The 22692-nt window shown below is 34.4% G+C and overlaps 1 protein-coding gene and 1 pseudogene across 1 annotated transcript; one reads left to right on the plus strand and one right to left on the minus strand.

The window, feature by feature from the left end:
- The first annotated feature begins 9794 nt into the window (after positions 1-9794).
- On the plus strand, positions 9795-14891 carry LOC109049501 (somatomedin-B and thrombospondin type-1 domain-containing protein-like). The gene is made up of 5 exons (XM_019067183.2): positions 9795-10119; positions 12178-12372; positions 13484-13559; positions 13873-14049; positions 14546-14891. The coding sequence occupies exons 1-5, from the start codon at positions 9891-9893 to the stop codon at positions 14661-14663; spliced, it is 795 nt and encodes a 264-aa protein (XP_018922728.1). The 5' UTR covers positions 9795-9890; the 3' UTR covers positions 14664-14891.
- A 1925-nt stretch (positions 14892-16816) lies between these two features.
- Positions 16817-22388, minus strand: LOC122135463 (annotated as a pseudogene).
- Positions 22389-22692: the final 304 nt, after the last annotated feature.

Genomic DNA, 22692 nt, shown 5'->3' on the forward strand with positions numbered 1-22692 from the left:
CCCTCTAATGACATTTTCAATGAAAGCGGATCCTGCTCTTCAAAGGAAATGTCTGGTGAAAAGGGAAAATTGGGAGATGATGTCAGGCAGTGGCCTGTGGCCAAAAACTTACTGATAAAGGTAATTTATTGACAACATAATGTAATTAATGTATAAATATGTAATGTATTGTAATTTAGAAGTGTATTAATTGATGACAACAATAAAACCGAACGCTTGTCAGTTACTAGCTGAATGCCTTCACAAGTTTAAAAATAACTATTTAGGCCATCCTTAAAAATATTATTGTTTGCCATAACCGACCCTGTCAATTTAGGGACTGACCCAATTAATTATTTTTTTCCCCCTTTTTGTCCGAAACCGACTTGCCGATTGTAATGCGTTAAGACCACAGATTTTTTTTACTCTTCAACTAATACAAATGCCAATAAAATGTGAGACCACACGCACCACAATTGACGCTTTTCACACGCTCTCACACCACACATCATTTTCTCGAGCCAAAAATCGCGAAGCAAAGGAGGACACGGAGATCTCCAATCTCAGCTCTCAGATTCTGTCAATTTTTATATATGAAATTCAAACAATGAATACTGTTTTGGTGCTTGTAAACGTGACGCGAAGATCCCTAGCGGCACCTGAACTGATATCATCTCTAGCTAATAGTAAAAGAACTCTGTGTAATCCGTATGGCCACGGAACATGGCCAGTCAATGTGCAACAAAGGTTCGTGGGATTTCACAACGGGTTTATTGCCAATGCCTGTAGTTTTGTGCTGTTGTTAAAACAGCAAACCACACCAACACACTCTTCTCGGCATCACTGGACAGCATACGTAATAAAAAAACTAAATAAAAATAACTTTTTCGTACAGCTATAATCTGCTACACCTACGGGACTAACGCTTTACTTTTCTGCTACTTCCTTAGCTAGCAGCAAGGCACGCAGTAATGGCGGCGCTGCTGTACTTCCGTGTTTCGCCGGATTTGTCTTTTATATTGAGACGTTGTATGTGGTTTCTTTTGTTAATGTTCTTAGCTAAACGGACTAAACTGACATTATAGTTTGTCTGGCATCTGAAAGTGGAGATGAAGCCTCATACCAGCGTCGTCAGACCTAAACTGATGTCACTGCCAGCTGAAGCTCCTCTGATAATACAGGACGTTACAGACGCGCGAGCCACGCATCCTTCAAACCTCATCTCCAGTCCTCCAGTGTCCGGATGTTCCACGGCTGCTGAAGCCAGGCTGAATGTTTTCTCAGCGACACGGAAATGCCCAGGCCACGGTGTGAGAGGTGTGTGTATTTTCATTTTATTTTCTGTAAGGTAAGATAGATTTTTTTGATTGAATGCATTTATCTTCATCAGTGCTCTAGAGTTTAGAGAATGTGATGTGTATGATTTTTTTTTTTTAATGTTTAATTTTTTGTTTTTTATGTGATTTTGTATTTTAGGGGTATATAGAGTCTCAGTGTGTGATGTTTTATTAATGAGGTGTGTGTATTAACAAAATAATAACAAAATAATGTTTTATGACATGTTTACATTGTGTGTGTGGGTGGGTAGGTGGTTGTTTTCTTTTTATTTATTAATTTATTTTTATTTTCATCTTTGGTTTCTGGATATATATCTATATAGAGACTTCCACGGCAATCTATGCAAAGACTGAATAAGTCACTAAAGTTGCCAGGTGTATTTCAACACAAACACTCTGTAATGGCAACATGAATTAAACCACTACATGTGACACATTATTCCACACTGTTTGTGTCTTTCCAACTTCACAGGCCACTGCTTCCATTTCTAGCCAAAAATCACTCAAACGTAACCTTACAAAACAATGTGTATGACAGTGATATTTCTGGACGGCATTTCTTATTTGATAAACGATGGAGAAATGGAACTTACTTCACTAATGGCATTGAAGGTACAGTATTTATCCCTCTTTCTATTTATAAGATAGTAATTATGCCTGAAACATTCATTGTATCGTTATTAGTACACAAATGGGGAAAAAAGGGCAAAGGAAGTATGTGTATTCAGATTATGACACCGTCACATCATTATTTGATGAGATGGAACAAATGTGTAATTGGTAGTTTCAGTGGGGCAGCCAATAGATGGCGCTCACAACATGCATGAATATTTTTGCAGCACATCATTTCAGCATCATCTCTTTAGATACTGTATAAGTAAAAATTAGTCACAGAATGCTTTTGCAATTATTTTAGTTTTCCGTGGTTAGATGATTCTGTTATTTCTGAATTATTACTTTCTCTGGAAACTTTGAGACTTTGTATTAATATGTTTATTTTCCCAAACAGATGATGTTCTGATAAACCACAACCCTACAAATCCACTGTCTCAGGACTTCCATGTGTATCGCTCTCACAATCTAACCAGATTTGCCCACCGCAAAGAACTCTGCCTGCGCGACCCAAGACCACTTATTTGCGGGCGAGTTCTTCAAGACTGTTAAAATATTGCATTACGATTTTTTTTTTTTTCATCCAATTGCTGATTTTCTCTACATCAATTCCAGGTCTGATTATCTGGCTTCATTTCCATCAGTTCTGTTACCAGCCACCACCCCATCTGTCAGTGGACGACTCTGTTTATCACAAAACTATAAAAACAGGTAACTCCAGGTCTGATTTTATTTATTATTATTATTGTTTTTATTGCATACTTATTATACTCTCTCTTGTCTTACTCTCTGCATTTCAGATTAAGGATGAAAACCAGAGCACGAAATCTCTTCGATGGCGCTAACAACAAAAGTGAGCATTTCAGCTTTAAGCTTAAAGCGAATGTTTAAATGCTTATTAGTTAGCATCAGTTAACTGATTTATTGTCTTGTGATAACTCATCTAAATAGACTATTTTTGAAAGCTTATTTTTGTCAGTTGGCACTGGTAAATTGAGCACATAGCATGTGTTATTTAGGTGTTTGCTCAGTGTTTAACAGATGAGATCTTTCACTTCACTCCTGTTACAGATTCAGACCACAGACACTGATGAATTTCACATGTGCATGTGTTTTTCATGAGCTCACAAACGTTGAATACACACACTTAACTCACTTAACACTTAAGCACACACACACACACACACACACACACACACACACACACACACACACACACCACACACACACACACGCACACACACACCTCCCACCAGGCTTTAGGCCATTATTGAAATTCCCAGTCTTTTGTATGAGGTGAGAAGAGCGTTACCTGTGTAAACCTGAATAAGCAAACTGTGCTCTTGTCTAACCAGCCTGTGGGCCGGTAATTGTTTTTCAGCCCAATCGTACCCTGATCCACACCTGGGTGCCTCGGCCTCTTTTGTTCAGAGGCTCACAGAGATTTCTTGTCTGGAAGCAGAAACAGTGCGGCAGGAGAGAATGAAGAGACTCAAAAAGATCAATAGGCAGGATTCTTAATCGGAGTTCATTAGCCAAAGAGGAAACACTTGACTCTTGAAATCACAGCTGTGCCAAGATGGAGCAAATAAAATCAAGGAGAAAAACTTGAGAGGTACAGAGTGTTAATGCACAGTCCCTATACTGTAACTGAAATGAAAACGATGACGTCAGCAACAATTTATATCTCTGGTGTAAAACTATCAGGGATTGTTGAATTTAAAATCAAATTGAAAGTGTATCATGTACTCGCCAAGAATAACTGCCTTAACATTGCCTTAAACTACAGTGATGATGGAATTATAGCACTTATATACGTTTTCTAAATCATGTTGCATATATGAAAAAACTTTATGTACTGCCGTGTGTACTTAATATGATCATATCCAAATAAACATATTTTGTCAAAGATACAAATTCTTTCATTGACATCTAAAAGTTAAGAACTGCATTATAAAATAATATGAAACTCTAAGTGTATTATATTGTTGATTGATAGTTTTGATAGTCTTGTATATCAGCCAATAGCAATCACAAACAAATGGCTGCTGTATGTTTTAGCTGATAATACACTGTACATTAGAGATACATCAGTAGTTGAACTCAGGTTGGAGGCTGCACCTTTGTGCAGGTTTTCCTGGAGAGCGTGGGAGAGCTCCATTCTACACCAAAGTGTCTTTTGTCAAAAGGAAAAGGGACAGGTTGATTCGGTTCAAGACTAGGTTGGCACATTCTGGGCAGAGAGAAGAGTGATAATGTCTTTTTGGCTTCAAGACTTCATTTCAGGAACCACCTGCAATGAGAAGGATATTATTATTTTAGGTTATTATTATTATTGTTAAATAATGACATATATACACACATGGCATATATATATATATATATATATATATATATATATATATATATATATATATATATATATATATATATATATATATGTGTGTGTGTTTTTGTGCGTGTGTGTGTGTGTGTGTGTGTGTGTGTGTATGTGTAAAAAAAAAAAAGTAATGGTATCTAGAGGCTTGCTTTTTCATTAGTAGTAGTCAATAAATTAATTAATTTATTTGTTTAAAAGTTTGTATATTATTATTAATTAATTAATAAATTATATAGAAATGATATGAATGATTTTTAGAGGGTTTGTTGTTATTATTATTAATAATAATTTATTTTTATTTTTTTTTTTTTGATTTTTTGGGTTTTTTTTTTTTTTTTTATTAATAATTATTATGAATCAATAAATTATTTATTTGTTTAAGGTGGTAATGGATTCTTGAGGGTGATGTTTATTATTATTATTATTATTATTATTATTATTATTATTATTATTATTATTATTATTATCATCAATACTTCTAATTTTAATTAATTCAGACATTTGCTATGAGCCAAAGTGAGCAAGCTGTTTAAGCACTCTGAATGTTTTTTTTTTTTTTTTTTTGAGTACAGTGGCTTTCAACTTTAGTCAATCAAAATGATCTGGTAATAATAGTTTATAATGATTTATTATAAACAGTATGACTGTAGACTTGCCCACAAGAGGTTTATCATTTCAGCTCAGCTTGTTTAAACTCACTCCAAATCAACCTAACCTTTCAGGTTAGAGTCCTTATAAATGTTAGTTGTCTTCAGTGTAGTTTAAAACCAATGCCTATGATTAGATACTTAAAGGAATGAACTTTAAGACATTTGGATGAGGAGTAAATTAAAATGAAAATAATTAATGTACCCTTTTTGAGTATCATACAATATATTTGGCCTTTGTGGTCCATAAAATGACCACCAGTGACATGAGGTTTCTGTGCACTGGAAAGGAATGTGACTTAGTCAGGTGAATAGTAATGATATACTTCAGTAAGTTCAATCACAGAGAGTAGACAGTGTCCTCCTCTATCTTCATGAATCTGAGAATAGAGACGGTACCCAAGAGAAAAATAATAAAAGCAGAATAATCCAAATATAAAGGGGCAGATTTTTGGAGAGATTTTTGGGGTTTGGTTAATTGGAAGTTTTAGAACGAACAACACAAGTCCAGTTCAAAGAATGACTTTGATATCAAGTGACATTAATATCTCCAGTATAAAACATAAGAGACCTTTTAGAGTTGCTTTAGTATCTGTTTCTCAGATAGATTAGTGAAACATATAAAATGTCAAACTAAAACACTTTTTTTCTTTTTTAAAGTCAACAAATCAAAACTGACCTTTACTTTTTACTTTCTTAAGACTTATTGTGGAGGATTCACTGGCGCATGTTTTTCCAAAGAAAAAAGGTGGTCTTCTTTCATCAAAATGTAATAACTTGCTCTGCTTCCGAAATGACTTTCAATTCTGGTTTTTACATCACCACATCCTCTTGTTTTTCAACCCTTCCCCTTCAACCACCTGTCATACAGAGGCTACAGTTCAAACAGTTCATGGCAGATAAAATCAACACTTTTCCTGGTCCTACATTTTTTACTCAGTTTTGAATATCATGTTTTACTCAGAATTATATTGTATTTCATTAGTAAAATAGGATGTGAGTCACATTTAATCCTGAGTTTAAAATAAATAGAATTAAATTTCAATCAGGGTCACTGGTCCACTGATATGTCTTTAAAAATTGCTGAACCAATGTTGTTCTGAAATCTTTATGACAAACATCATTCTGTCAGAGTACAGTTTTCCTCTCTCTCTCTCTCTCTCTCTGTGCACTCTGGTTCAGATGTGCATGACAAACAGACTCTCTGTTCTGTCCAGTGTCAACAATGAGAGCACACCTGCACCTTAGACAAACAGAAACGGCTGTCTGCATGGATGCTCTCTGCATAACCAAGAGTTGAGTCACTCTATCAACAAGCCATCAGACTGTAACAGATGGAAACTGAGTGAAGAGGAAGTTCTGAAAACCTGAACAAATGCTCATTCATTATAAATACTATAACATCACATTAAAAGAAGAGATACACAGTTGGTGATATACAGTTTAAGAACATAAGTAGTCTGTAGAGATCATGATAAAATGCTGTGGAAACTTGAGAGAGATGCGTTTTGAAAAGACTGATATTTATTACAAAACACTATAGAAATAAATTGGAATTAAAATGAATTGCATTATTTTTGCGTTAATAAGTCTAACATTACTATAATATGGAGAAAAGATACACTGCAAAAAGCAAATATTCACCAAAAAGTTTTGAGTTTAGTACATTGACAATATAAAAGCTTATTACATTGTTTTGGATAAAACATATTTATTATATCCTTGTTAATATTTTATTATATTTACACTGTATAAGATGTACACTACAGTTTGGGGTCAGTAAGAATTTTTTGAAAAAAAAAAAAAAAAAAAAAAAATTCTCAAAAGGATGATTTAATATTCATTAAGTAACAACAATATTATTAATTTAGTAATTAATTAATAATTTCCACAAAAACATTAAGCAGCACAACTGATTTCAACAATTATAGATAATAAGAAACATTACTTGAGCATCACATCTGAAAATTTAGCTTTTCCAACACAGGAATAAAATACATATTTTATAATAATACATATACATATATTAAAATAAATATATTCAAATCGAAAAGTTTAAATTGTAACAATATTTCACAAAATTACTGTTTTTGCTGTATTTTTATTCAAATAAATGTAACCTTAGTGAGTCGTCTTTTAAATAACAGTAACTTTTAAACATCAGTGCAGATGAAAATGTATAAACAGCTATAAACAGTATATTAGCATGGGTAAAATCTTTGTAAATGGATCGTCATACTTAGGGATGCTCTGGCACAAGTGCTATATGGCTAGTTTAATTGAGTGTGTATTTGCATTGGTTTGGTATCCAGATTGGCAGTTTGTATCCAGGATGGTTTTCTCAGGGGGCTGTGGTATGCATAACACTGACATGACCCCACATAACTCTCCTGCACTTATACACCATAAACACTAACCACCCTTACACACACAGTGCATACAATGCAGTTAATCACGATTAATGTGGAAAGTCCATTCAAACCTGTTTTTCAGACTCTTAAACGTATGTTTCAAGGGACAGCAGGGAAATCAGCCACATAAATACAGTGGTTTTGATGCAAAAATACTTTTGCTGCACTTTCAACATATCTAAAAGGAAACCTGCACTGAAAGGAAATTAATTCTCAATGTTTTCTCAACTGCATGTTATAATAAAATAGATGACTGATGCTAGATAAACACACAAATGTGTTTTTATGTGTTTATGAACAGTTCCAATTTGCAGCAATTTCTACTGAGAAGTGATGTCATTTCCTGTTGTCTGATGATGATGTTAAAGAGTGTTACTCTTGCTTGAATCTGCTCCTTTGTTGCAGTGAACAATCAAAGCTGCCGACAGTCACAACAGATCTCCTAGAGGTTAATTCTCACTAATATCCCGTCTTTGCCTTGATCCTGCTCTCTGTGCATGAGCAGCCCTTCATTCCTCTCATGATTAGGCTGAGCTCCCTGTGGAGGGACAGCAGTCTCAGCCAAGCATAGACAAAAAACATGCTCTCAACATCCACACTTTCATGCCTTGTGTGATGTTTGCCACTTTATTGCACATCAAATTATATCATAACACCCTAGCAACCATTAAAACACCCAAGCAATGTGCTGACAACCACTCAGAACACCTCTACAATTGTACACACACACACACACACACACACACACACACACACACACACACACACACACACACACACACACACACACACACAGCCTCCAAACTATTCCATGCATCTCGTTTGCATTTTTGAATGTCTGAACTTTCTAGTTATACTTTTCTTGCAGTTTGACTTTGCAAACTGTGGACTTTGAACTTTGCAGTAATAAACCTGCACGCAGATCCTGACTTTGATTCTGTTATTGTTGTATACTGATTTGATAAGAACTGATTCAATAACTTAATTCTCTCACCTAATAACATTTCTGGAAACCTTGCAGACATACCACAATTAATTACCAAACATAACATGGAGGCTCTCTGTGGGAGTTTGCATAGCAGAGGTGGATGCGCTCATGTATTGTATGCTTTTGTGGACTTGAAGAAGCAGGGTGATGTGACAGCAACAGGGCCGTGTACTGCCCCGGCTCTGGAGACTGGAGCAAGGCCAAATGTTCACATTCCTCCCACTGTTTCCCTGCCGTACAAGCCTCTGCTGTCCGGTGGAAACAGCCTGGGCACAGATCTGAGATCAGTTTGATGTTGTACAACAGGGAACAGCAGCCAAAAGAGCAGAGAGAGAGAGAGAGAGAGTAGAGCTCTCATACACCCTTCACTCAAACAACATTTCCCCACCTCTCTTTTTCTCTACATCGTCCACTTTTGTGTGCTGGAACAAGGGCAGAGACACTCAAGACAGATTTTACAGACAGATCAGGGGTGGACATTCAATTGCTCTCCTCTGATTGCAATAGAATAGCTCTTTTCTTTCTGCCTTAGTTAACTGTAAGTGCATTAAATTGGTCTGATATGATTGAGACAGAATAGCTCTTTTCTTTCTGGTCCACTCTATAAATTAGTAATCATCATAAAATTACATATCATTTGAAAGCTTAGAAGCCCAAGATTCATCCTGTGAAAACCATTTTGAAATCGGACAGTTACCATGGAAATGGTACTTAAAATCTCATGGCGGTCTCCTCCCCCTTAGTGCCACAGTGTCAAGTGTCATAATTACAAAAGGCATTAACGTCTTTTTGATGTTTTGGCAACAAACATTTCAGGGGAAAGGTCTGAGTCTCAGGATTCCATATTTGGGTGGTTATTTTGAGTTTTATTGAAGTAAAATTGACAGAGAGAGAGAGAAATCTAGGTGGAAAAATTCATTAAACAACCAGGAGTTTTGAGGCTCCCAGTGTTCTGGGGGTGGCCAGTTTGGGATGACGCCCTCTCTCACAGAAACCTTTTTCTTTCATATCAATCTTCACTTTGGGTATCTTATTTAGACACAAGGCTTTAATTTTATACCAATTTTGAGTAAAACCTGTTATGTAAAATATTTATAATAAAATAAATAAAATAAAATTAATATAGACCTTTCATTTACGGTACACATTCAATAACTTTTTGATACTTTGATTTTTGAAAAAAGAATAGCACTTTTGCCAAAATCTTAATTTTGCCTTTAACGAGAACAACCTAAGTGTCATATTCCAGGTGTGTTCATAAATACAACAATTTAAGTTTGGTAGTGGCACACATGCCTATTTTTCCAGTCACAAGGAGTCCTCCACTCGTTAACTGTAAGTGCATTTATTCTCTGGGAAACAGAAGAGCTGTGTGGCCACAGGTTCATTTCACAAGGATTCTCCCAGCAATGATGAACCAGTGGCATTTTGACTGCAATGAGACCAGTGGCATTGACTTCAAGAGGGACCGAAGACAGTAACAGAGATTTTTTTCATTTTAGACTATTTGGGGGTGCATAGTTTTTTTTTTTGGACATGATGGGGTTGTTGTCAGTGGATCAGAGTGCCGTTCTGGTGGTGGCCGCTCTTTTTGGGATGTACCAGTTTGCTGACGGGGGATGCTCAGGAAGGTGTTGTGAAGGCACAGATTTCACCTGTGTCACTACAGACTGGAGGATGGACCGTGTCTATGGGATGTGTTATTGTGATGAGAGGTGTTTAAAGACTAAAGATTGTTGCTTTGACTACCCAACAGAGTGTCCAGGTATGTGGTACAGTAATATTTCGGCAGATGACAACCTGATTACTAGGCATAAACATAGGTTTTTCTACAACATCAGTACATATTTTAAATAGTATAGATTTAAAATGATAGATTTTATACATTAATGCAATTCATTTAAATAGTAGGCTACAATGATGTGACAAATGCATTTTTAAAACTACAAATATTTAATGTATGACTTTCAGTCAAAGAAATAGTTTACTCAAATTTAGTTTTACTAAATTTACTCACCCAAAGGTCATCCAAGATGCAGATGAGTTTGTTTCTTTGCAGATTTGGAGAATGAATGGATCATTTGCAGTGAATGGGTGCCATCAGAATGAGAGTTCAAACAACAGATAAAAACATCACAATAATCATCAAGTACCTCACACAACCCTGTGAAGTGTAAAGCTGTGTGTCTGTATTAAAAAAAAATTAATTCATGGTGTCATCTATCCATAATATTGCTTTCTCCATTGAAAACATTGTCTTGTCTGAATTAGAAGAGAAATATGCACAGATCAAGCACCGTTTAGAAGTGGAAACAGTTCTAAACAAATATGTCAGTGGCATGGACTTTTCCACCAGAGGAAGCATATGGATTATGGACTGGTATTTTGGCCAGAAGCGATAGTTTGAAGGTGCAGTATGTAATAAAGACAGCTAGTGGTTGAAATGGGTACTTCGGTCTAAATTTAAAATATTGTTTCTCCCGTCCCCTCCTCCTCAGACTCAATGCCCACATGGGCTGTCAGATTAAGGACACGAAACACGAACAAGCTCAACTGACAATGGAAGGTGACAAACCGTGTTATCCGTGTTTTAAGATGCCTGTGGTCATAGAGCTTTTTAGATGGATGCCGAGGATTTTTAGGTCTGATAGAATCTGTGATTTCTGATCCAGTTCCTTTGCTCGCTACCAGTATGGCTGCAGTACGCTGGGTTTTCTGCAAACTGGCAACCCAGGCTGTCGAAATATTATTGGGTAAACTGTAAAGGGTGGAATCACACAGAACGAAACAAAAACAGACATTCCGACACAGAATACACATTTTCAACATAGAATAGCTGGTTGCATTATTTTTCAGAGAAACAAGTATGTAAACTTAGCATGTTTCTTGAATATCTGCAAATATATTATGGTGTTTTAATGCTTTAGTAGTCAAAAAAAAAAAAAAAAAAAAAAAACATCACCTTTAAAGTCGAAATGCCTTGATGATGGATTTGTTTCTCATGAACATGCAGCTTTTCACTTCACAAGACATCAACTGATTATTGGCATGTGGAGGAATTTATATTTTAGGACAATATTTCATTCTTTTATACAAGAGCAGTCAGTATCAAAGCATTCATGCTGTACCAATGCAAAAATATTGAGCAAAACAGAAAAATTCAGCTCTGTCATCTGTCATGTATCCTATACAGATCTGTCTGGGCAGTGTCTGTTCTTACACTGAGCTGTCAAATCAACACTGACTCACTGTTAATGCAGTGCCATTCAAAAACTGTCGTAGGCCTGAGTCGTTTAAATTTTTTTTTACAGCACTAATAATGCAAATAAGTTTGCTATGTCACAACATGACACAAACATTACATTAATATTTATATACCAATAGTTCTCAACCTTTTTCATTCCAAGCCCTCCACTGTCTACAAAAATATTTGCAGGCCACATAAATTGTTTGTGATTTACTGGATAAAAATGCTTTTTTTATTATTTATTTATTTAATTTAATTTTTTATTATATAGTATTTATTTATATATTTATTATATTAATTGTATTATATTATATAATATAGAAATCCCATTTTTTAAAAACGAGACCACCTCAGATATCCAGATTTGTCCAGACTGGTGAAAAAAAAAAAAAAAAAAAAAAAAAAACAAAAAAAAAACGGTTGTTGAGAGATAATTAATTAAAATAAGACATATCTTGGATCAAGGATCCCTTGGAGGTTTGCTAGGGCCCACTGGTTTGAACAGCTGAATACTGTAGATCTGTCAAAAACCTGGTGATCTTGGTTCCACTTCTCTCCTGTGGGTTGTGTTTGTAGCTCAGCCGTGTGTAGTGAGTGAGTGGAGTCACTGGAGTGGGTGCGCTCAGCACTGCCAGCCCTCATTCCGGGTCCGGAGACGCAGCGTTGAGAGACTGCCCCAAAACAGTGGACAGGCCTGTCCAAGGCTGGAGGAACAGGCTGGATGCATGGAGTATCAGGACCGCCAGGGACAGTTTTGCACTTCTGTGCAAGGTATGAATCTGAGTCAACATAGGCTATATTTTAGGCCCAAATGCACAACAGATGTTCAATAGTGTAATCATTAAAAAGTTTTCCATAGACAATACATTTATATATATATATATATATATATATATATATATATATATATATATATATATATATATATATATATATATATATTAAGAGCCCTTGCGAAACAGGCAGTACTTATTACAGAATAATATATTTAAAAATAATATATTTAAGTGCAAACTGAATGTTATGTTTCAGACATTTAATTGCATGTTATTTACAATTAAATGAAAATGTATTATAGTTTGCATTTATAATAAATGCAGTTTGTTGAACTTAAGTTTTTTTTTGACCCACTTAAATAGGACTTACGTACATCTTTCAATGTAATTTCATAATTACTTCCATTGTCTTTGTAAAGTATGCTTCCGAATGTACTGACAAACATTTATACAACTAAAATATACTTTAAAGTAATTTCTATTCAAATTGTATGTATACACTTGTAATAACACATTTGTTGTAATGATGAAGTTGCAATTTATACAGTACATATTTGAAAAAAAAACACAGTACAGTTAATATATCAAGTACTTTAGTAGGTAGGTTAGTAAACACATCAAAATAAGTGTACTTATTTAAAACATGACAAAATATTATTAACACAATGATTTAAAACGAGTTTAAATATAACTTATTTAAAACATGACAAAATATTATTAACACAATGATTTAAAACGAGTTTATATATATTATATTATTTTTTTTTTGACAATTACATTAAATTGTGTTAAAAACATGAAAGTGTACTCTCTTTTTATCATGTTAATATTATACTATCTGCAAGCAGATTTTTACAAAATATACTTTGTAAGATTTGAAGTACACAAGTACATATTCAATACAATTAAGTATACTTCTTTTTTAGTATTGCTTTTTATGTCCTGCCTTCTTGCTTACACAGGCAGAGATTAAAACACATTTTGAGCTGAAAAACACAGTGCTTCAATAAAAAAACAAGGGATTTTTTTTACTTGATGGTCTAAAATTGATCACTAAGATGTTTATAGGTGGAACTCAAACAGGGACTGTGTTGGATTAATTCCAGGAGCAGCATTCATAACAACAATGGAGTACAGCAAAGGCAGAACACATGATTTGTATGGGGCCCCAATGGATGCTGGGTATGTATCACCATAGATTAAACAAGCACAAAGACACTGTTCGTGATAAGAAGCCTGTTTACTCATTTCAGCAAATAGTTCATTACTTTAAGCCACAAAGACGGACTGCCACAATTTTTTATATTTAACTTTATTTCTTGTAATTGCAATTTTATATCTTGTAAATGTGACAACTCATAATTGTGACTTTGTGTTCTGTAATTGTGAATTGGAACAGTGCTAACATCACAATGTGACTATTTCTCATAAGTTTTTCTCAAAATGAACACAAAGGAAACTTTTAAGTCACTTGATGATGGCATGTGCTCCACAGTTTCTGTATGGAGTTCAAGATGGAGTCTCTGACACCGCAGTGCATGGTGGAGAACAGACCCTACACGCGCTGGATGCAGTACTTGAGGGAAGGCTACAGTGTCTGTGTGGCCTGCCAACCTCCGGCGATGAACAACCGCAGTCGGAGTTGCCAAGGAGACGGCAACCTAGCTGAGAGGTAGTGTAGCCATAGTGCCACAGTGTTGTTTAGAGGACCTCTTTCTGATGCAGAACATCATCTTGTGAGTTCATTGTGAGGTCAGAGTATGTTTTCATGCTGAAACATCTACAGAATTCATGAGACATTTTGCAAAAGGCTCTTATGGACTTCCTGTGCCGTATTAATCTGTGGCTCTCAGCACCATTGTTAATGGATGACCTCTGACCTTTAGGATTTCTAGTGCTAGCAATCTTAATGTAGTACTTGTTTCTTCAACTACAGGCTTGATTTTTATCAAAACCAACAGATTTCAAATTAAAACTGGGTTGAAAATATATTTTTTTAATTTTTTTAATTTCTTTTTTGTTTTTTTTTTGTTTTTATTTGTATTTTTTTTTTTGTATTCATTGATTTTGATTTTTTTTTTTTTGTAGATTGCTTAATAATCATTTCTTTTTTTAAATTAAGGTTTTTTGATCTGAAATATGTTTTTAGAATTTTATTTTCTTGGCAGGGATGAGCTTCTACACTGGCAGGCGGTGGGAAGCCCTCGCTGCAGAGGAACATGGAGGAAAGTGCAGAGACTACAGCACTGCTCCTGTCCACAAGTGCATAGCTTCATTTTCATTTAAACATAAGATGCTTCTTCAACCCCCTTGATAAAATACATCAATTAACAATATATCCCATTACATATGTCACAAAAAACCCCATCATACTTTCACATACTATTATAGCTGCTGCAAATATAACATACATGAAATAACCCTCATATAGCATACATGAATCACCTCGTAGCTGATCTATACAGGTGGAGCTGGGGAAGGTGGAGGGTTTCTGAAGCAAGCTGAAACTGCTACGGCAAGCACTAGTCATATATTTGAATGTTGAGTAGCGAGCTCATTGGCTACCGATACAGGAGAGAACCAATCAGCTGTACCATGTGATGATGTCATTAGGTCAGACTGAGTTAGACCTGTCGGACTGCGCCATCTAGAGTTTCATGCCAGAACTCTGTAGGGGTGGAGGTGTGGCTATATATGTTTCTACTGGTCTTGTATCTGAGTTGATTATACCTTCATTTGACCCTTTATATTGTGAATGTATTTTTGTTAAGATAATTCTTCATTCAAATAAATGTATAACTTTTGGAAGTTATATAGTCCACCATCTTCACCAGTGGAGTCATTTAATTGCTTGATATCCACCATTAATTCTATTTTTGGTAAAAATTAAATAATTTTACCCAGTGATTTTAACAATTGGTTGGATAAGTCATCTGATAAAGAAAAAAATATATGACAAGAAGTAATGCTGATAAGGAAGTATAGGCAATTGAGAAATAAGACATGTAAGAAATGCAAAATCTAATTACTATAAAAAAGTATTTCCTATAATTTGTGATGAGGTGATGTACTTGATTTCAGTAATTACAGACCTTTATCTATTATCTCTACATTTTTTTTTTGAAAAATTAATATATAAACTTTCAAATTACATATATTAATATTTTATCACCATTTCAATCCGACTTTAGATCCAATGATTCTACAACCACTGCATTGCTTAAGTTCACAAATGATGTGTTTTCAGCTGCTGCTGCTGATTTAGTTGATCGATTCTTACATTTAGATAAACTTCATGCTATTGGTCTTTCTTAAAATGCAATTATGTGGTTTAATTCATACTTGCATAACAGAAAACCAAATGGGAATAAATCAGATTTTTTTGGTCAATGAAGAGGTGGTTCAATATTGAGACCCCTTCTGTTTTCTATTTATGTCAATTATCATTCATTTTCAATAATTGTAATGTTCAACTTTATGCTGATGACATTGTCATATATGTAACAAATTCTGATATTTTATTAATTCAGTTGTCTCTTCGGTTTGATTTTAAATATTTGCAAGATTGGCTCTTGGATAACATTGGTAAAAGAGCTTTTGTGTTTAAAGACTCAATAGACTGGAATAATTTACCTGCAGATATTCGAACTATTGCATCATTTAAGATGTTTAAGCAAACTTTATTATATTTTGTTTTGGTCTGTAGGTTATCACTGAAGATGTTACTGTTTCTTTATATATATTTTTTTGTTTATATTTGATTGGATTCACTGATAAGTATATTTAGTTTTATATTTGTTATTATTTCAATTTTGTAGTGTTATCTTCTAATTAATGTTAGTGTTTTGTTGTTTGGTGGTGTTTATAGATGTATTATTAATCTGTTTTGTTGTTATTATGTTTTGATTATGTTATGTTGTTTTTGGGACCCCCCTCGAAAATATCTCAAAGGGTTAAACCTAATAAACTTACATATATTTATTAAAAGCTCTTTAGTTTTTACAGTTGTATTGTTTCAAACTTTTTTTTTCTGTGAAAGATCTCCAAGAACCAAGTTAAAGAACAAAAAAAAGCTCACATTTGACTCACTTGCAACCCCTAGTGGAAAAAAGTTTGTCAGGTCTAACAAACAGCAACTGAAATCTTTTTAGTTTTTTTTTTCAGCAGCAATATTTCTGCTAAATAGTTTACTTTTAATTTACAAAATGGCGTTCCTGAATTCCAAACTTATTTTGTGAAATTACCTGCATAACAATATAACTTTCAGTTCAATTCCTTGAAACGGATTATGTAAAAAAAAACAAAAAAAAAAAAAATGCTACCTCTGACACACTATCAGGAATATATCTTCAAAAAGTGTCTGACATCAGTACACCTTAAATACTAAAACTGTAAATTCTAAAGATCTTTAAATACTAAAAGCAGAAACCGCCAGCTGCTCAATAGTCTTCCCCTATTTTCTTCAGGATTCTCCATCGGTCTTTAAGATTGAACACCAGTTCGGTTGTCAAACTCAAAGTCATTCAGGATCATTCTCCATTTGCCCTCCCCATACTTCCTCACACCTGCTTTCAGCTTCCTATCTTCTTCTGCAGTCCATTTCTGAAAGGAAAGACATTGGTGCTGTTATTATGCGTTCAAATGCTTGTACACACACACACACACACACACACACACACACACACACACTGAAAATGTCCATCTTCAGAGTAACTCACCCACCCTCAGTTGACTTGTCACTGAGAACGTACTGCAAATGGAGGTTCTCTTGCGTGTGGTTTGCTGTTTCTTGGCAGTTTCAGGTTTCCATAGGTCATGAATTTGTTTTGAAAGAAGTTTCCTTTTGGGTCTGTGAGAGAGACATAATTACTTCAATTTAATAAATTTGTTTTCATTTATTAAAACAATTTGAATAAAGACAACTAAATCAAGTCATATGAGATAGAAAATAAGGTTATGCATTTGAGGCCAGCTTCACTTAAGAATTATTAATCACTGATGATTAGTGTCAGGTGTTAGTCATTACGGGGACTGTTTATATTCTTATATTGAGGCCCCATCCACACGGAGACGTGTTTAGCTGTATACGCATAAATTTTTGTATCGTAAAGGTGTTTCGTCCACACGGATCCGGTGTTTTGGGAGAGTAAAACCGATATTTTTTTAAACTGGGTCGCAAATAGGATAAATTTGAAAACGCCGCCCTTGCGTTTTCGTCTGGACAGTTAGTCCGTATGTTTTCTGTGTTTATGGTGTGTTCAGCTAGTCAGACACCGCTATGTCACGTAACAGAAACAAAAACATGAACAAACACTGAACGATTGTCTTTTTATTATTAACTAACATTAACACAAATTAATAAATTTATTACAGTGCCACATGATGGTCTGGCATGTATACTACATCGTTTTTTGTCGGTTTTGTGGTTTCGTGTGGACACAGATATTACTTGAGACGAAAAAAAAAAAAAAAAAAAAAAAAAGATTGGATAGGGAAAGCTATGGCTTCGTGTGGAAGTAGCTTGAAAGTGTTTGCCACCATCTCTCACCTGATATTTAACACCAGTGGATCCTCCTGCACCTCATTGCTGTGTGGAAACATCAACACCAAATAAGCATTTTATTTGTATTCAAACTATTTTATATAGCTAAAATGCATATTAAATAAAAAACATTCACAAAAAAAGGGTCTACAATTTAAGAGTTTACTTAAGAAAAAGCGGTTTATTAAATTTATAAATGACCCGAACCTAATAAATAAAATATTAATTAATTTTAATAGCAGCCAACTGCGGTTTCAAATTTTGAAGTTGTGAGAGATGGTTTTACTCGGTTGGTTTGTTTGTCTCTAGGCTGGATGGAGTCCATTCACTTCCATCCTGAGGTTTTCTCTGATCTCTCATGAGGAGCTCGAACCACTTTTAAAGCTGCCCAAAACAAACAACAACAAAAAAGGAAGTACTTTATAGCAATTCTGGTAATAAGCAGCAAAACACACAGTCTATAAATCACAGTCAAAGTAAACCATTAGTGGCAGGCAAATTTGTTCTTAAGAGCCTTTATTTGGTTTATTATTGCACCATTTCCACACCCTCAGGAAAACACCACAATTCTAAGAGATCATTAGGCAAATTCCCAGTATATACATTAAGCACATCGAAACCACAGTCAATGTAGCCCATTAGGACTTTCCCACAGGATGCAGCAAAACAAATCAGAGTTAAATGTAAGGTGGATTAGTTTTTTGGTAAGCATGACAAAAAAAGCCCCATACTTCCGGTAAGAAAACAGAGGAACGTTCCTGGCTGAATGTGTTGAGGAACATGTCAATGTTCTCTAAAAGCTGGTTGAAAGTGAAGTTCATCAGGAGCTGATCGTATGCATCCTTCTTACTCACAATGATTGTCAGCTTTCCTTGTAGTTTCTGTTAAGACAGATGCAAAAATGATGTTAATTTTTCACACTGCATGAAAAGGTATGTTAAACTGTATTAGGTAAATACACACTGCTGGTATCTCAGTCTCTTTTTCCAGCCACCGCAGGGTTTCCTTTGCCAACTGTGAATTTCCTATTCTCACACACAGCGACAGACTTGGCACACAATGAAAACAGCATTTTCAATGACTGAACCCTCAAACTCTACAATGTGAAACATCCATCACTTTCAATCTTGAACAATCAGTAGCGTCTGATCAACTCATCTTAGCATGCAAGTCTTAATCAGACATTTCCGTTAATGACTCCTAAAATTGGCAGCGCTGACATCAAGGGAGTGGTTCAAGCAACGTGATTATAACGGACATCTGAAATCCACAACACAACACAAGACATGATGAATTAGCTGACGGAACGGTCACTGAATCTTTCGTTTACATTTGTCTTTATGTCTTAAAGGGATAGTTTACCTCAAAAATGAAAATTTGATGTTTATTAGTTTACCTCAAAAATGAAAATTTGATGTTTATCTGCTTACCCCCAGGGTATCCAATATGTAGATGACTTTGTTTCTTCAGTAGAACTCAAACCATTGCAGTCTGTCAGTCATATAATGTAAGTGGATGGGAATCATAAAACATACACAAACAAAACCAAGTTAAACCCTTCAGCTTGTGATGATACATTGATGTGTAAAGACACAAAACGATCAGTCTGTGCAAGGAACTGAACAGTATTTCTATCATTTTTTACCTCTGATTTTCATCGCAATTTCTGAACTGTCTTCTTCCTCAGCCTGGGCGTGATGCGTCTTCCTCTTCTTCTTTCTTTACTTATATCGCAGACTTATAAGCAGTGTTGCCAACTAATTTTCAGGGGAAGTTGCTAAAGGAATTGATTTGTTACTTAAAGTTGCTAAATGATGTGTGATGTCATTGTGGGATGACGTCATTACGTAATCACGACGCAAAATTGTGTCAAATCTCAGCAAAAACATATTTTATATATGTTAATTAGATTATTTCGTAACAATATAAATGCATAATATAATATCGAAATATAAAGAACTATTTTTAAATACATTGAATTATCGAAATTGTACACATTTTTGAATGATTACAATTTAAGTTTTTTTTTTTTTTTTCTTGTAAACAAGTAAAACTACAAATTCTGAACAATTATACTTTTAAGCAGTGTGTTAGTAGTTAGTATGCTAGACTCTAAGAAAAGTCTGTAAAAAATAGTACACAATCTACTATGTTAATATGAAGGAATTTTCTGTATTGATTTTTCCACAGGTTTTTTTTTTTTTTTTGTGCCTACATTTTTAATTACCTATTTTATTTTGTGTTTTCGGGTTACAGGGTTACAACGGATAATGGATAATATCCTGGAAAATTACTGGCACCTTTTCCATCTTTCTACATATTTTTCTTACAGTGTACTAACAGTTAGGTGGTGAAGTTTTTTTGAAAAACAACCTGCGATAATTGATGAGTTAGTAGCTAACTCATCAACAATCGCAGGTACAAGCTGCTAACAAAGTGTCTCATAAATGAACAATAACAGTATTCAATTATTATTATTACTATTAAATTAAACAATTGCAAATAGCAGCTAACTTAATTCCTGTGATGTGTGTACTGCTAGACATCTTTGGTTTTCCCTTTTTTTGTAATTTGAATGGTAAATTGTGCCTTTTTATCATTCGAGTCACTTATCAATAGTTGCTAAAAGTTACTAAATAAATCTTTTAATTAGCTAAATATGTTGCTAGGTGCTTTTGGAAGAAAAAGTTGCTAGGGTAGTCTGAAAAGTTGTTAAATTTAGCAACAAAATTGCTAAGTTGGCAACAATGCTTGTAAGTGCATTACCACCATTGACACGCTATCTACAATCTCAGGAATGTCAATGGTCCATTTGAGAGATAGGTGGGATTCTCAGAGGGATTCTCTTTTAAGTATTTATAAATGAGGCTCAAATTTTTCCTATTCACTCTCTCAAATACTGAGAGAAAATCTGTGTGGCAACTAAACTAACACTAGGTGTCACACTAGTTCAATGAACACGTTTGCTATAGTGAACCCTAGCATTAGATGAAGGATGGAATTTGCTCAGATAAGGATGAAAACCAAAGTTGTGCAGCTGTGTGTGGAATTCACTTATGTTATTCTGCCACATTTTGTTAGATTTTGCTAAAAGATGTTAAATGCATTTTCACAAAATATACAGAGCAAGGTACTCAGCATAACATTGCTTCAAAACTTCTTTAAGGCAATAAGGTTAAATGATGTTTAGAACATATTGCATTGTATTATATAATATTATTTTATATTAAGATTTAATTTTGTATCTATAAAACAGTTGAACAATGAAAACATTTTTGCCATTTTTAGCCAAATATTGCCATATTTTTGCCAAATCATTTTGTCTCAGGCTGTGAAACCTCACAAGATATTAAGTTTGATTACAGGCTAATCATGTAAACATGTTTATTATCTCTTGTTTTCTCTACACTCAACAGGAAATACATCCAAGTGTAAGGACAAAATAGATATTTAAAGAGTAAACTACCATAAACTTGGGGTCTGTAAGAGTTTTTAAAAGAAGTGTATTTTTTTCACTATGGCTGCTTTTTTTTTATCAGAAATACAATAAAAAAGTAATATCATTAAATATTATTATATCCCCCCCCCATTTTAATACATTTTAAAATGTAATTTATTTCTGTGGTGCAAAGCTGAATTTTCAGCAGCTATACGTCCAGTCTTCAGTGTTACATGATCTTTCAGAAATCTTTTTAATATTCTTATTTGGTGCTCAAGAAACATTTCTTATTACGATCAATGCTGAAAAAAAGTTGTGCTGCTTAATATTTTTGTGAAAACTTTGATTTACTTCTTCTCTTCTTCAATTCTTACTTCTTGTTTTGAAAGTAATTTTTGCAGTTTTATTTTAAATCCTAGCAGTTGTGTACTATGAAGATGTAAGGCTTTAATAAAGACGAGAGATAGAAGCTGCAGAACACAAGTGAGTTATTTACACATTTATTTATTATCCTGCATATGATAGTAGACTTAACATAGACAATGTGGTTTATTTTACAGAAATGTTTACATACATGTACCATGTCAAAGTGTTTTGTGATCACATAATTGTACAGATTACTACATGCATTCAAAGATGCTGATATGTGCAGAAACAGTCTGCAGCTTAAAGGTGTCTAAAGACATTAAGATACAAGATAAACATCGTTTAAACAAACAAAAACAGAAAAGAGGCAGAAGACATGAGAGGAAGAAATACAATGTAGCAAGGATGCATGGGAGAACAGGCTATGATACATGGATGACACATTCATATTTAACCTCGCTTTCAAACAAAAAAATAAAACCACACGCTTGCCATGACGATATATATCACAAACGATCATGTGATGAGAAATGCATGTTCACAGTCCATCTGATGTTAATTTTACCACTTAAAAATGAGCAAAGTCACACAGACACAAATCCCTTTGCATCTACTGCTCCCATAATGGCTGATGGGAGATGCTTCTGTAGTCGTATGATGACATGCTACAGATAAAAAAGCAGTTGATTGCCTGGTGTGAGTGATGAAGAAAACAAGAGTTTAACAGTATCGACTTTGAGCCCCACTCATTAGCCTTTATTCAACAGGTGCTAAATGGTGAGAATCTTTCATTTGTGCAATATTTGAAACTGTCATTTTGAATGCCACAATGCACTTGAGAGTCTGATGATGACAATAAAAAATAAATAAAAAAAAAACAATATTTGGGCTACCAGTTATAAATAACTTATCTTATGAGCTGTTCAAATGGTCAGGGCTCTTAAATTGTATTTTTGAGCATATGCAAG

Source organism: Cyprinus carpio, chromosome A24 (assembly GCF_018340385.1).
Source record: "Cyprinus carpio isolate SPL01 chromosome A24, ASM1834038v1, whole genome shotgun sequence".
NCBI lineage: Eukaryota > Metazoa > Chordata > Actinopteri > Cypriniformes > Cyprinidae > Cyprinus > Cyprinus carpio.